The sequence below is a fragment of the Galeopterus variegatus genome, unplaced genomic scaffold (assembly GCF_000696425.1).
Source record: "Galeopterus variegatus unplaced genomic scaffold, G_variegatus-3.0.2 Scaffold2290, whole genome shotgun sequence".
In the NCBI taxonomy this organism is placed as follows: domain Eukaryota; kingdom Metazoa; phylum Chordata; class Mammalia; order Dermoptera; family Cynocephalidae; genus Galeopterus; species Galeopterus variegatus.
The window spans coordinates 162,938-175,401 of NW_007728401.1; the positions used below are offsets into that span (position 1 = coordinate 162,938).

The 12,464-nt window shown below is 60.5% G+C and overlaps 1 protein-coding gene across 1 annotated transcript in view; it reads left to right on the forward strand.

Annotated features, from left to right (window-relative positions):
• Positions 1-8,651, forward strand: part of REXO1 (REX1, RNA exonuclease 1 homolog (S. cerevisiae)) — a 27,006-nt gene extending 18,355 nt beyond the window's left edge. The window contains exons 4-17 of the mRNA XM_008581190.1: positions 629-733; positions 1,537-1,750; positions 3,258-3,421; positions 3,874-4,005; positions 4,238-4,361; positions 5,166-5,279; positions 5,480-5,617; positions 5,803-5,916; positions 6,628-6,701; positions 7,258-7,368; positions 7,863-7,978; positions 8,058-8,196; positions 8,282-8,402; positions 8,479-8,651. Of these exons, the coding sequence (XP_008579412.1) occupies positions 629-733; positions 1,537-1,750; positions 3,258-3,421; positions 3,874-4,005; positions 4,238-4,361; positions 5,166-5,279; positions 5,480-5,617; positions 5,803-5,916; positions 6,628-6,701; positions 7,258-7,368; positions 7,863-7,978; positions 8,058-8,196; positions 8,282-8,402; positions 8,479-8,567 (1,755 nt within the window). The 3' untranslated portion in view covers positions 8,568-8,651. The remainder of the gene's footprint in view (positions 1-628; positions 734-1,536; positions 1,751-3,257; positions 3,422-3,873; positions 4,006-4,237; positions 4,362-5,165; positions 5,280-5,479; positions 5,618-5,802; positions 5,917-6,627; positions 6,702-7,257; positions 7,369-7,862; positions 7,979-8,057; positions 8,197-8,281; positions 8,403-8,478) is intronic.
• Positions 8,652-12,464: the final 3,813 nt, after the last annotated feature.

The window sequence follows — 12,464 nt, forward strand, 5'->3', positions numbered from 1 at the left end:
GCCCCTTTCCCACTTCTCCCAGCCCCACCTTCCCTCTCTCTGTTCCGTCCCTTCCCTCCAAGTGTTGGGGAGCTCTTGCTCTCCTTGGCCAGCCCTGGTCTTGGTCTCCTGTGTCCCCCCATTGGCCACCAGAGGGAGCTCGCCTTAAACAAACAAAGCCAGATCTGGCCAGGTCTCTCCCAGTTCCCACAGCTCAGGTGGGAGACTCTCAGCCCCTCTGTCCCTCAGCTCCGCGTGCATGGTCTTTTTAGGTGCCTTCCCTCATTCACGTGTCTCTGAGCCTCAGTCTTGTGCCAGGCAGGGCAGGAGCCGGATGGGTGGTCTTAGGCATGTTTGCAGAATCCACCCTTGGTGAGGCCCGGGAGGTGGCACAGGACTTGGGGCTGGTGCTGGGGGCTTCCAGGTGCTGAGAAATAAGACAGGGCCAGAGTGCTGCCTGCCTCAGATGTGTGAGCGCCTTCTGCCTCAGCCCCCATGGCATAGGGTTTTAGGGTCTGGAAAGTTCCATTCTCCACTTGCCAGAAGGCAGTTTGAAGCCAGGGTGGGGAAGAGAAGTGTGTGCATTCGTGTGTGGGGTTAGTGAGGCCTGGGGCAGAGACACATGTTGAAGAAGGGACATGTGTTTCAGCCCCCCAAGGAAGAGAAGAGTGAGGAGAAGGGGCATTCAGGTCTGACCACTCTGTTCCCGGGGCAGAAGAGGAGGATCTCTCATCTGTCCAAGCAAGGCAAGGAGGTAAGGGGCCGGAATTTGGTCCTGGCTAGAGACTGGCAGAGAGAAGTGGCCCAGGGAGGGGCCCAGGCCCCCAGTTTGCAGAAACAAGGTCCCTGTATCTGCTCATGGATTTGTTTGGCAAGCTTGTATCCAACACTGCCCAGATCCTGCCCACTTCCCGGCCTCAGATTGTTCCCAGAGCAGGGACGATGGAGATGGGAGGCAGCCCCAGGGTAGCAGAGCCCTGCAGCACACAGCAGCCTGCTGGGCCCAAACCCTGGCTCCCGGTGTGCTCTGTGATCCTGGGCCAGTTGCCCAACCTCTCTGAGCCTCGGTTTTTTCCTCTGTAGCCAAGAGACAGAGTGATTGTTGGGTCTCTGTGGGGGGACTGTGAGTTAGCACAGGAAAAGCTCAGGTCAGAGAACCCTGCTGCAAGGTTAGCAACCAGGAGTTCCAGTTGATTCCATCACCAGACCCATCCCTGAGGAGGGGCCCAGGGATTCTGGAAGCTGGAGTTCAGAGGAAGATTAGGTTAAGTGAGATTGTGTTGAAGTGCCAACCCAATCGGGCCCAGGGATTCCCGCCCTGCCCTGTGTCTATATCAGGGCTGTGGGTATGACCTGGGCACCCAGAGTGGCCGGGACAGCAGGACAGGAGGCAGCATGAGCCTGAGGGCCACAGCACCATGCTGGTTCCCGCCAGGGTACCTGAAAGCTCAGGTGGTGGCGATGGAGGCTGTGTTGCCTCGCCAGGGTCCTGCCTGGGCCTGCCCGCTCTGGGTGCATCAGAGGTGCAGTCAGATGCCAGCATTTGTCATCACCCAGGCGGAGCCCCCAAGGAGAGGCCCGGCTGTGCTCCCAGCTCGGCCCCCCACAGCCCAGGAGGTGTGCTACCTGCGGGCCCAGCAGGCGCAGAGGGAATCCGCCAGCTGGCTGCAGGCCGCCCCACGGCAGTTGGAGAAGCCCTCCTCCGTCCACATCTCAGCCCCTGGTGAGAAGAGGAGGATCGCCCACGTCCCTAACCCCCGCCTGGCCTCAGGTAAGTCCCAGTCTCACCCTTGGCCTGCACTGGAGGGGAGAAAGGGGAGTCTTGGGAGCGTTTCAAGTCAGGCAGAAGGAGAGGCAGTGTCCCAAGGTCAGCCCAGCAGGCCTACCCACCCACTTAGTGCTGGAGGCGTGACCCGAGCATCCTCTGGTGCCTTCAGTTTGCCTGTGGGGATCATCCTGCAAATGTAGGTATACCTGCAACCCTCCTGTCACATTCCTGCAGCCAAGGACCTTCTTTAGATTAGAAGAGCAGGTTCTGACCGCTCCCTCCCTACCTTGCTTCCCCAGAGCCTCCGAGGGGTAACTTGACAGTGAGAGATGTTTTTGGGGTTTAGCAGAGGGGGAAGGGAGGTAACTGAAGGGCGTCCATCCCAAGAAACCTACACCATTCCCAAGTCTGCATTTACTGCACTTGGGAGCATCTGATTAGTAATCAATGGCATGGGACAGTCCCTGACAGCCAGGTGGCGGAGTCGTCACAGCATAAGGGCCTGAAAGAAACTGCTGGGCTGGTCGTCTGCAGCCATACTGGCAGACTCACCTGATCTCGGAGGAATCCCGTCCATTGGATGCTTCGGGCTGCTCCTTTTCACACACACGCCCGCAGCACGCGTCTCAGTGATCCTGAGCAGTCTCCGTCCCACGGCGAGAGGCGTGGGTTGCCTACCTGCTTCCTTCCTGGGTGGCCTGGGAGGCTCCCTGCCCCTGGCAGGTGGGGGCCTTATGTGTCCAGACCCCACTCCCAAGGGTAGTACGGGCAGGAACCAGCCTGCAGATGCCATAGTCCCTGCCCCAACTACCCTCCTCAGGGCCAGGCAGGGTTCCAGGCGGAGCCACCCTGATCCCGGGCCTGGGCCCTGAGACCACAGACAGATGTGTCTGGCTCACCTGCTCACCTGCTTTGTCAGTGCAGAGCCCCAGGCACAGAGCTGGTCAGAAGTCCCCACCCTACACCCAGACACACACCCCAGGGTGCAGCTGCCCTGCCTGGCCAGCCCTTGGAAACTACCCCCCCTCTAGCCTGCCCTCCCTACCAAGGGCGGGACACCGGTTTGTGACCTCATCAAAGGGAGAGGAAGAACATGGGGCAGGCTGGCTGGTCACAATGAGCAGATTGGGGGGCGTCCCATACCCTCTGGTCCTTTGCCTAGGAGCCAGGGCCTTTCCCCCGTCAGACGTCAATGCCTTGGAGTCAGGGGCCGGAACATGTGGCAGAGGCCCACCACGCTCATTGCCACTTGCTGGACCACGCCAGTGGTCACGTTGCCTGAGCTGGCCTCCGAAGCCTGATTTTTGTTTACCCCCCATCTCAATGGACTTGCCAGAAAGCAGATAGAGTCTAATGTCATTCCACAGCCCAAGCTCTGCAGCCCGTCCTCTCCCACTGTGCTCGGAGATGCACGTGCTGCTGATGCTCAGCGACCACAGCTACCTGGTGCTCCGCAGCTCGGTGATGGGCCTTCTCTCTTCCTGTGCTCATGTCCGCTGTGCCCCACCAGCCCCCACAGGTGCCAAGAGGACCCTCGCGGCCAGCAGCAGCCAGCCAGCCAATGGCCTCGAGCCTGGCAGCCAGCCGCTGAAGACACGCACATTGTCAGGGATGGCGTCCAAGACCACCACCACCATCACCCCCAAGAGAATCGCTCACAGTCCATCTTTACAGGTAATCGGGCCTGGGGTGGGCTGGCCCTCCATACCCCCAGGCAAGGTTCTGGACGCCAAGGCCACCTCATCAGCTGGTTGTCCCCTGCAGGTTGCCCGCAGATACGCTCATGGGCACAACCTGTTTTTTCCTTTCCTTCTGGTTCTCTCTGATAGTTTTATTTTATTTTGTTCAGTGAATTGACTTATTTAGAGTAGTCCTAGGTTCATAGAAAAATGGAGCAGAAAGTGCAGTGACTTCCACGTGCCTGTCCCCTCCCTCAGTGTCCCTCGTTATGAATGTCACGCACACATGCAGTGCATCTGTTCCCAGCTGCAGCACCAGTCTCGATTCGCCCTTCCACACCATGCTGTTAACGAGAGTCCAGGGCCTGCCCTGCGTGTTGCAGGCCTGTGGGTCTGTAGAGACAGTCGGGACGTGTGTCATCCCTGTTGGTTTTGTGTTCCCTCCAGAGTTTAAAGAAACCCATTATCCCGAAAGAGTTCGGGGGCAAAGTCCCCACTGTCATCCGCCAACGCTATCTCAACCTGTTTATCGAGGAATGCCTCAAGTCCTGCTCTTCCAACCAGGAGGCTATAGAGAAGGTGGGGCCCGGGGCTGTGCGACCCATCGGCTGGGTGGGGTCAGGGGCTGAGACTGTCACCGCACTCTCCCTTAGCCTCTCAGCTAGTGTCTCACCTCCAGGGCTGCCCATGAGAGACACAGGTTCCTGAGCCCCTCACTCTCCTGTGCAGACCCAACTGGCCCTGGCCACCCTTTGGTCCCCTCTCGACCCCACTGCTGGGCCCTGAGGCTGAGCACGTGTGTCTTCCTCAGGCACTGAACGAGGAGAAGGTGGCCTACGACCGCAGCCCCAGCAAGAACATCTACCTGAACGTCGCCGTGAACACCCTCAAGAAGCTGAGGGGCCTGGTCCCCAGTGCTGTGCCAGGTCTCAACAGTAAGTCCTGGGGTGGCCAGGGAGGGTTGAGGGGGCTGCATGTGGGTGGAAGGAAGACGCAGGAGCGGGAACGCTCGTGGGGCCTCCCACAGCCTTGACCCCAGGGGGACTGAGACAAAGGCTGCACAAAGCCCAGGGGCCCTGCTGGGGTCTGGCCGGGCTCCGCAGGCTGCAGGTTTCCCTGTGGGCTGGGCTGGCCTCTTCTCGCTATTAGCCAAGTTGGGCCTGGCGAGCCAAGGCTGCCGCTAACGCTGCCGCTCACAGCCTCTTCAAAGCTGAGGCCGGCGGCCCCGTGCATTAAGCTTGGGGAGGAAGGGAGCGTGGGCTTAAGATGCCGCTTCGCCGCCCTCAAGAGGCTGCATTAAGCCATCTGCCGCCCTGCCACGCTGCCCCCATTAGCTTCTCGCTGCCGTCTGCAGGGGCCCGGGGTGGGCTTCACAGGCCAGGCAGCTGGTGGTGGCACAAAGCCCCCGAAAGCCATTAGGTTCCTTGCTTGCTTCCTCCCGGCCGTTGCCCCTTCGCCTTCTGAGGTGTGGGAACTTCGCCTGTGTGGGGGCACAGGGCTTCCGGGCAGCACAAGGGCCTACTGGCCCTGACACAAGGCAGGGTAGGGACAGGGCTGCCCCACGGCAGGGGTGACTGCCCCATGGACCCCTGGCCTGACACAGCCTGTGAAGTGGTGCCTGTCCTGGATCGGGTGGGACATGACTCTGTGAGCAGTGGGAGCCACCCGAAAGAGGAGCTGAACCCGTGTAATTTACCCCTCCCTTTCCTCCCCTCTCCTCTCCCCTCTGCTCCTTCTAGAAACCAGTGGCCGAAGGGTTGTGTCACACGAGGTGGTGCTGGGGGGCAAGTTGGCCGCCAAGACCAGCTTCTCGCTCAGCCGCCCGAGCAGCCCCCGGGTGGAAGACCTGAAAGGTGAGCCTCGTTCCCCGGTCTAGCCCGGCCCACCCTCGCTGGTGCCATTAGAGAAGGACACGCTGCCCCTCCCGGCCCCAGCCTGCACCCCTCCGCAGGGGCAGTCCATTGAGCTCCTTCCCCGCCAGGCCAGGCTGGGGGGCAGAGGCCATGGGGTGTGTCCCGGGCAGTGGGTGACCGCTTCTCATGGCTCTCTGCAGGGGCCACCCTATACAGCCGCCTCAAAGAGTACCTGCTCACCGAGGACCAGCTCAAGGAGAACGGCTACCCCTTCCCGCATGCTGAGCGGCCGGGAGGTGCTGTCATCTTCACGGCCGAGGAGAGGAAGCCCAAGGACGGTGCGTGTGTTCCCTGTGTGCCTGCGCCTGGGCCAGGCACCCAGGACCAGGGCTCGGTGCATATGCAGGGAAGGGCGTCGGGTCGAGGGAGCAGCGTGGGCTGCAGAGGCAGGGAGAGAGGTGGGGCTGGGTACGGGCTGTGGGTGCGGCCGGCAGCTCATCCACCCGTCTGTTTCCACCCACAGCCTCCTGCAGAACCTGCTGCCGCTGTGGCACCGAGTACCTCGTGTCCTCCTCAGGGCGCTGCGTCCGCGATGAGGAGTGTTACTACCACTGGGGGCGGCTCCGCCGGAACCGAGGTAAGGCCTGAGAGCCCCCACCCACCCGGAAGACCTCGAGCCAGCCCGGGGTCCCTGCTCCCGGGTCCGTCCAGCAGAGGGCAAGGTCTCCCCAGTCCGCAAACTCCGACCCTTTCTGCTTGTTCTTTTTTTTAATTACAAAAGTAATACAAAGACCTTCTCGTAACAATGTCCAAATGCTGATATTTGGAGGTCCCGACACCCCCTCCCCTCAGCTGCCCTCTCCACGTCCTCTGTGTGAAGTAGAAACGGTGCTGTCGGTGGCAGCGGCACAAAGGGCCCGCCCTGTCCCGTGTTTGCTGTGCCATGTTGATCTCCCAGGCGCCACATTCCCACTTGCAGGAGCCCACTGCCAGCCTGATGCTGCCGGCGGCTGCCCTCACGGGGCACTGCAGCTGGGCATGTGCAGGGTCTCCCGGCATCCATGCGTAGGCCTATCCTGACCGCCAGCTGCTGGGGAAGGGCCTGGCCTGCTTCCAGCTTGGTGCCTTGGATGAGGAGCCCTGCCCCCATCCTTGCCCCCTGAAAGGGCCTGGCCCCCACTCCAGGGAAGGGGGCTGGGTCCCCCAACCTCACAGGGGCCACCCCCTGGACTAGGGCTGGGATTCCCTCTGCTGGGAAGCCACTGTCCACTCCCGGCAGGTCAGGAATCCCCTTCAGATGGTGCCAGAGCAGGCGTGGTAGGGCCCCATGACGATGTCTCTCTTTCAGTGGCTGGCGGCTGGGAGACCCAGTACATGTGCTGCTCAGCAGCCGTCGGCTCTGTCGGCTGCCAAGTCGCCAAGGTGAGTCCTGGGGCTCCAGCGCCGCTCTCTGCCTTGTTCTCAACACACTTCTGACTCCTCTTCACTGGTCAGGGGTCTTGGGTCACTAGGATCCTAGGCTCAGGGGTCCCGTCATGTGGCCCTGGCCAGCCCTTCCCTTATTTTTTTGGGGGGGCGCTGCTGGCAGGTGCGGGGATCTGAACTCTCGACCTTGGCGTTACAAGGCCATGCTCTTTCCCAGGTCATCCGTGGAGCACACTAGCTCACAGGCGTTGGGGCCCTGCTTGTCGGGCCATGTCCCCATCGTGCAACCAACTCCTATACCCTCTCCTGGCCCGAGCTGAGGTTTGCTGCCAGCATGGTGGTCAGTGGTGCTGTCCAGCTGTGGGGCTGGTGCCAGATCCCTGACCCTTCTGAGCCACTCTTTTCTCCTCTGTGAACGGGCTTGAGTAATGACCGGGACAATCCACCAAAACCCTGTGCACAGGCCCAGCCTGCTGGCTTTTTTCCTGAGGTACCCCTGCCCCCACTGTGTCCTCCTGGCACCCCCCTCACCTTCCTCTACCCACGCCCGCAGCAACATGTGCAGGACGGCCGGAAGGAAAGCCTCGAAGGGTTCGTGAAGACCTTCGAGAAGGAACTTGCAGAAGATGCTCACCCAGGAATCTATGCCCTCGACTGTGAGATGGTGAGTCTGCCTCTTCCCGCCAGCTCCCGGGGTTGCCCCAGCAGCAACAGTGGGCACTTGTGAAGGCTTGTGGCCCTGGGGACTGAAGGTACCTTGCTGCTCTGTGGGGCCATCACAGCTCCAGCGCACAAAGATTTGAGCCAGTGCAGGTTTACGACCCAGCGGATGGACAGCCAGGGCTGTGGCTGTTGTCCGCAGAGGCAGGTGTCAGCTTCGCCAGATCTGCCCCAGCAGAGGGGCCTCACGCTCCAGCCCTGGGCAAACATCACGCACGCTTTTCCACACAGCTGAGTGTACTCAGGCATTGATTGGGTCCCTCTGCACTGGGTGGGGAGAGCTGAGTGCGCACCCTGCTCCCTATATCTGCATGTGGGTCTGCTGCTGCCTCTGAAGTGCGGTGAGCACCTCACTGAGGCTGTCAGGGCCTGTGGTGCTGGGCAGGGAGGTGGTATGGGCGTGCCCGAGTCCCACCCCTCTGGCCCTCCACCCCGCAGTCCTACACCACGTACGGCCTGGAGCTGACCCGCGTCACGGTGGTGGACACAGAGATGCAGGTGGTGTACGACACCTTCGTCAAGCCCGACAATGAGATTGTCGACTACAACACCAGGTGCGCCCCCCACCTTCTGGGATCCACCCCTTGGCCACCCGTGCTCCCTGCTGAGCCTGATTCCCATCTCTCGCCCCAGGTTTTCCGGGGTGACCGAGGCCGACCTTGCCGACACAAGCATCACTCTACGGGACGTCCAGGCCGTCCTGCTGAGCATGTTCAGCGCCGACACCATCCTCATTGGACATAGCTTGGAGAGTGACCTGCTGGCCTTAAAGGTAGCCTGGGCAGGTGCTTGGTGGCTTCCCTGTGGCCCGTGGGATGGGGGACCCTGCTGCACCCTGACTCCCCTGTCCCCCGCAGGTCATCCACAGCACCGTGGTGGACACATCCGTGCTCTTCCCCCATCGCCTGGGCCTCCCCTACAAGCGCTCCCTGCGGAATCTCATGGCCGACTACCTCAGACAGATCATCCAGGACAATGGTGAGTGGCCAGTCTGCCCATGGGGCGCTTGTCCCTGGGGTAGGGGTACAGGTTGGTGACCGTGTCTGCCCTGCAGTGGACGGGCACAGCTCCAGCGAGGACGCCAGCGCCTGCATGCACCTGATGATCTGGAAGATCCGAGAAGACGCTAAGACCAAGCGATGACTCCCGCCCGCCGCCCTCCCGCCTCTCCTGCAGCCCCAGCCCATCCTTAGCCCCAGGCCTCTTCCAGAAACAGTGCAATAAATCTTGAGAGCTAACCTTGTCCACCTTGCAAGACACGGAAAACCAAGAGAGACGGGATGAGCCGGCAGCACCAGAGAACAAAAAGCCAAGACCAACCCCGGAGCCCGACCCCACCCCCGCCGCCCCTACACCTTGTCCTGTCCTGAGTCTGCTGCCGACTCAGCCGGCACCAGCCTGTACCCACCATCCTCCCGGCTCCTCCGAGCCAGGTCCTCAGCCTGCATGCACCGGAGGGACACCACCTGCCTCTGTTGCCCTCCAGTGATGCGGAGTGGAGGCTGGACAGGCGGGGCAGGTGGGTTGTGGGTTTGTTTGAGACAGGGGTTATCCTTTTTTATTTTGTATTATTATTTTTATTATTTTTAATTTAAACTTGATGACTTGCACAGTTACCTTCCCCCACCTAGAGGAGGAAGGCCCTGGTGCTGCCTCTGCTCCTGGGGGACGGGGGGTGGGGCACCATCCAGACCCAGCCCAGGGGCCCCAGGAGCCACACGCAGACAGAACCCAAGATTCTGGCCCAGTGTGGGCTGGTACTCCACTGCTGGGTCTCCGGAGGGCTGGGGCTGCCATGTGGGTGGGAGGGGTGGCTTCCAGAACTCTCCTCCCCAGCCCATCTGGACTTCCATGACCTGTGAGAACCAAGCCAGCCCCTGGGCCTTGCCTTCCAGATGCCCCCAGGGCCCAGCAGCCCTGGACACTGTCTTCCCGCCACAGCCTCACCCTCCTCTCCATGGGGGCTGTCTGTACCCCCTACTCCCCCCACCCCTGGGCAGAGACAGAATAAATGTTTGTATGGATTTTAGACTTCATGGTTTCTGGTGAAGTTCTTCATGCCAGGTGAGACCTCTGCACGCACCCCAGGAAGGCCATGTCCACATAGCCAGGCCCAACTGTTCCCTTCCAGTTCGGGGAAACAGAAATGGAAACTTGTGTTCCTTCTCAAAACCTGGCCCCAGCACCCAGGGCCTGGGCCACCAGCACCCTCAGGGACCGGGCCACCCCTGCTCTGGGGACTTGGTGTTCCAGCCCCCTCTCTGCAGGGCGGGGGGGTGGTGCCTCTAGCCCTGGGTGTGACAGTGGAGCCAGGGCTGAGTCCTGTGAAGGGAGTCGAGTCGCACTTCCCTTACTTCTTTGCCCATCATGGGCTGGCTGGGGGGCTGTACAGAAAAGGCCCAAGAGGGTCAAGCAGGTGAAGAGAGCGCCTGTGCATTGCTTGTCTGAGGGGAGGGCTGGGTCCAGCGGCGCCACGAGCTGCCAGTGAGCTGCACTGCTGGGAGGTTCTGTAAACTTTCCAGTGCACGCACAGCTCCAAGCAGCCTTGCCAAGCTGTACTCCGTCAGCGAATCGTTCTGGCTTGGGGTGGGAGGCCCAGGGGTGTTTAGGCCTCGCTTTCTATTTATATTAGTTCATGTCTGTTGCTTATAACAAAATACCCAGAACTGGGTAGTTTGTAATTAAGTGAAATTTACTGCTTCCAGTTACTGAGGCTGGGAAGTCCAAAGTCCAGGGAACACAGCTGGTGAAGGTCTTGGTGGTGGCAGCGGTGATGGCAGGGTATCACATTCTGAAAATGGCAGAGCAGAGAAAGCAAGAGACAGAGAGACTCTCACGTGCTCTTCTTTTAAGGCCCTCAGAACCACGCCCCTGACCACCATTTTTAATCCATTCACTGTGGCATGATCCTACAATCTAATCACCTCTTCAAGGCCCCACTTTTCAATTACCATAATAGGATCTCCCACCCTCTTAACAGTCACAGTGGGGGCTAAGTTTCTAATTCATAAAACTTGGGGGAAGTAGTTCAAGCTTCAGTGAGTTTTGGGGGGACATAATTCACTACACTAAAGTAAAAAAGCCAAGCTGAAGAGCCTCATTGGAACAGGAGATGGCTGAGGGACCCTCAGCTCCAGGATGGCTGAGGGACCGAGCCCCGGGGGGTGAGGGGCCCAGGTTCTGATGCTTCAGTACAAACATGCTGGAAGGAAGACTGCAGGAGGCTCCCTGTGATCCTGGTCACTCAGGCTTCTACTGAAGACCAAGAGCAGGGTCCAGGGCTGAGGACATGGCGGCCCCTCCTCCAGAGGCTTCCTGTCTCAAAGCTGCAGAGGAGGAATGGCTTTCCTTTTCCAGCCATGAGGTTTAGAATCTCTCCAGGGCCCTCCCCACCCTTGGGCTCTTGGTTGTCAGGCCCTTCCACCTTCAGGGGCTATTGTGACCAGTGGACTGTCTCTAAGTGGTACAGGTATATTCACGAGAAGCCCTGTTTCTGTGGGTTTCTGTGTGGTGTCTGCCTCTCCCCTTCCCAGAGGTTGTAGGCATTTGGGGAGCTTGGGAAGAATGCTACAAGCCGGGCTGGTAGCCTGGGGCCCCAAGGCTGGCCAGCCTCTCCAGCCTCAAGGGACTTCTTTCAGCTCGTGGAACCGGTCTGCAGGCCCTGGAGGCCTTGGGGCCTTTGCACACCCTGTTTTCTGCTTGAGAAGCTCCTGTCTCCACTGTTATTACCCCCTACAGAGGATGAGGAAGGGGAATGTGGTCATAGCCCTACCCCAATAAGGTCTCTCCTAGAGGATATTAGAACAGCTTGTTCAAACAACCCCTCACCCCTGGTCTTTCTCATAATCACCAGTAGGCGCTGGATTAATGTTTGTTGAATGAATGAATGGAAGGAGAGGTTCTCCTGGCACCTACCAGGGGTCAAGCAGGAAGCAGGGGCTTCCAAAGAAAAGTGCGTGAGTTTTTGATCACCAAGAGCCTGCAGGAGGCTGCTGCTCTGATGGGAGAGGTTGGGGCCTGTGCTTTCCTCCCCACCACGCTCATTCATTCACTCACTCATTCATTCATTCACCTAGCATCTGCTGATGGACGATGCTCGTGCCCCAGAGAGGCTCCAGCCCCAGGCAAGGAAGAGAGAATGGGGAACAGAGGTGGACACATGTACCCCTGTCTGCTGGGTCAGGGCCAGGTCAGAGACAGGGACCCCAGTGCTGGGGGGTGGGAGCCAGTGATGGTGAGGGTGGGGAAAGAGTCCACTACCTTCCTAATTTCATGCTTCAGAGGGTTCCTAACAGTGAAAATATTCAAAATGGAGCCTAGTCATCTCCCTTGGGTCCCCAAGGCTGTCCCTTCCCTGGGAACCTCCACCTCAGGGAGCCCCACTCTCAGGGGATCCTATCTTCAGCAGCCCCTCCCCACACACCCTGCCTCAAGTCCCCCATCTCGGGCCTGGACGCTGCCCCCGGTGGCCACCTCCCTCAGGAAGGCCCCCTTGAGCCCCCGCCACACACCCCCCCCCAGGGTGGGTGCACACGGACAGAACTTCGCCGGCGTCCTTCGGGCCTTAGGATGTGGCTATCACCGCCGCCCCGGCCTGGCGTCCAACACTGCACCTGCGCGTAGGAGGTGCTCAGCTAACGTGTACGGGATGAATGAGTGACCGAACCCTGGTACACGGATCAGACACGTGCCCTCGTACCTGAGCTGACCTGCGCGCCCTGCCTCCCGCTCCGAGACCCACACGGGCCCCGCCCAATCTCAGCCCGGTCCAATCCGCAAGGCCCGTCCTGGCCTGACTAGATCCCACCCAGGCCCAGCTCAACCCCCCAGCCCAATCCCACCCGGCGATGCAAGCCCAGCCCACTGACCCACCCCATCCCTAGCCCTGCACCCCCGTCCCCCTGCAGGCCCCACCCCTAGATCTTGGTCCCGCCCCTACGTTGGCACCATCAATACCCTCCCAGCCCCGCCTTCTACCTGGCCCCGCCCCAAAGTCCGGCCCCGCCCTGGCCCTGGCCCCGCCCCGGCCCCGCTGGGCCC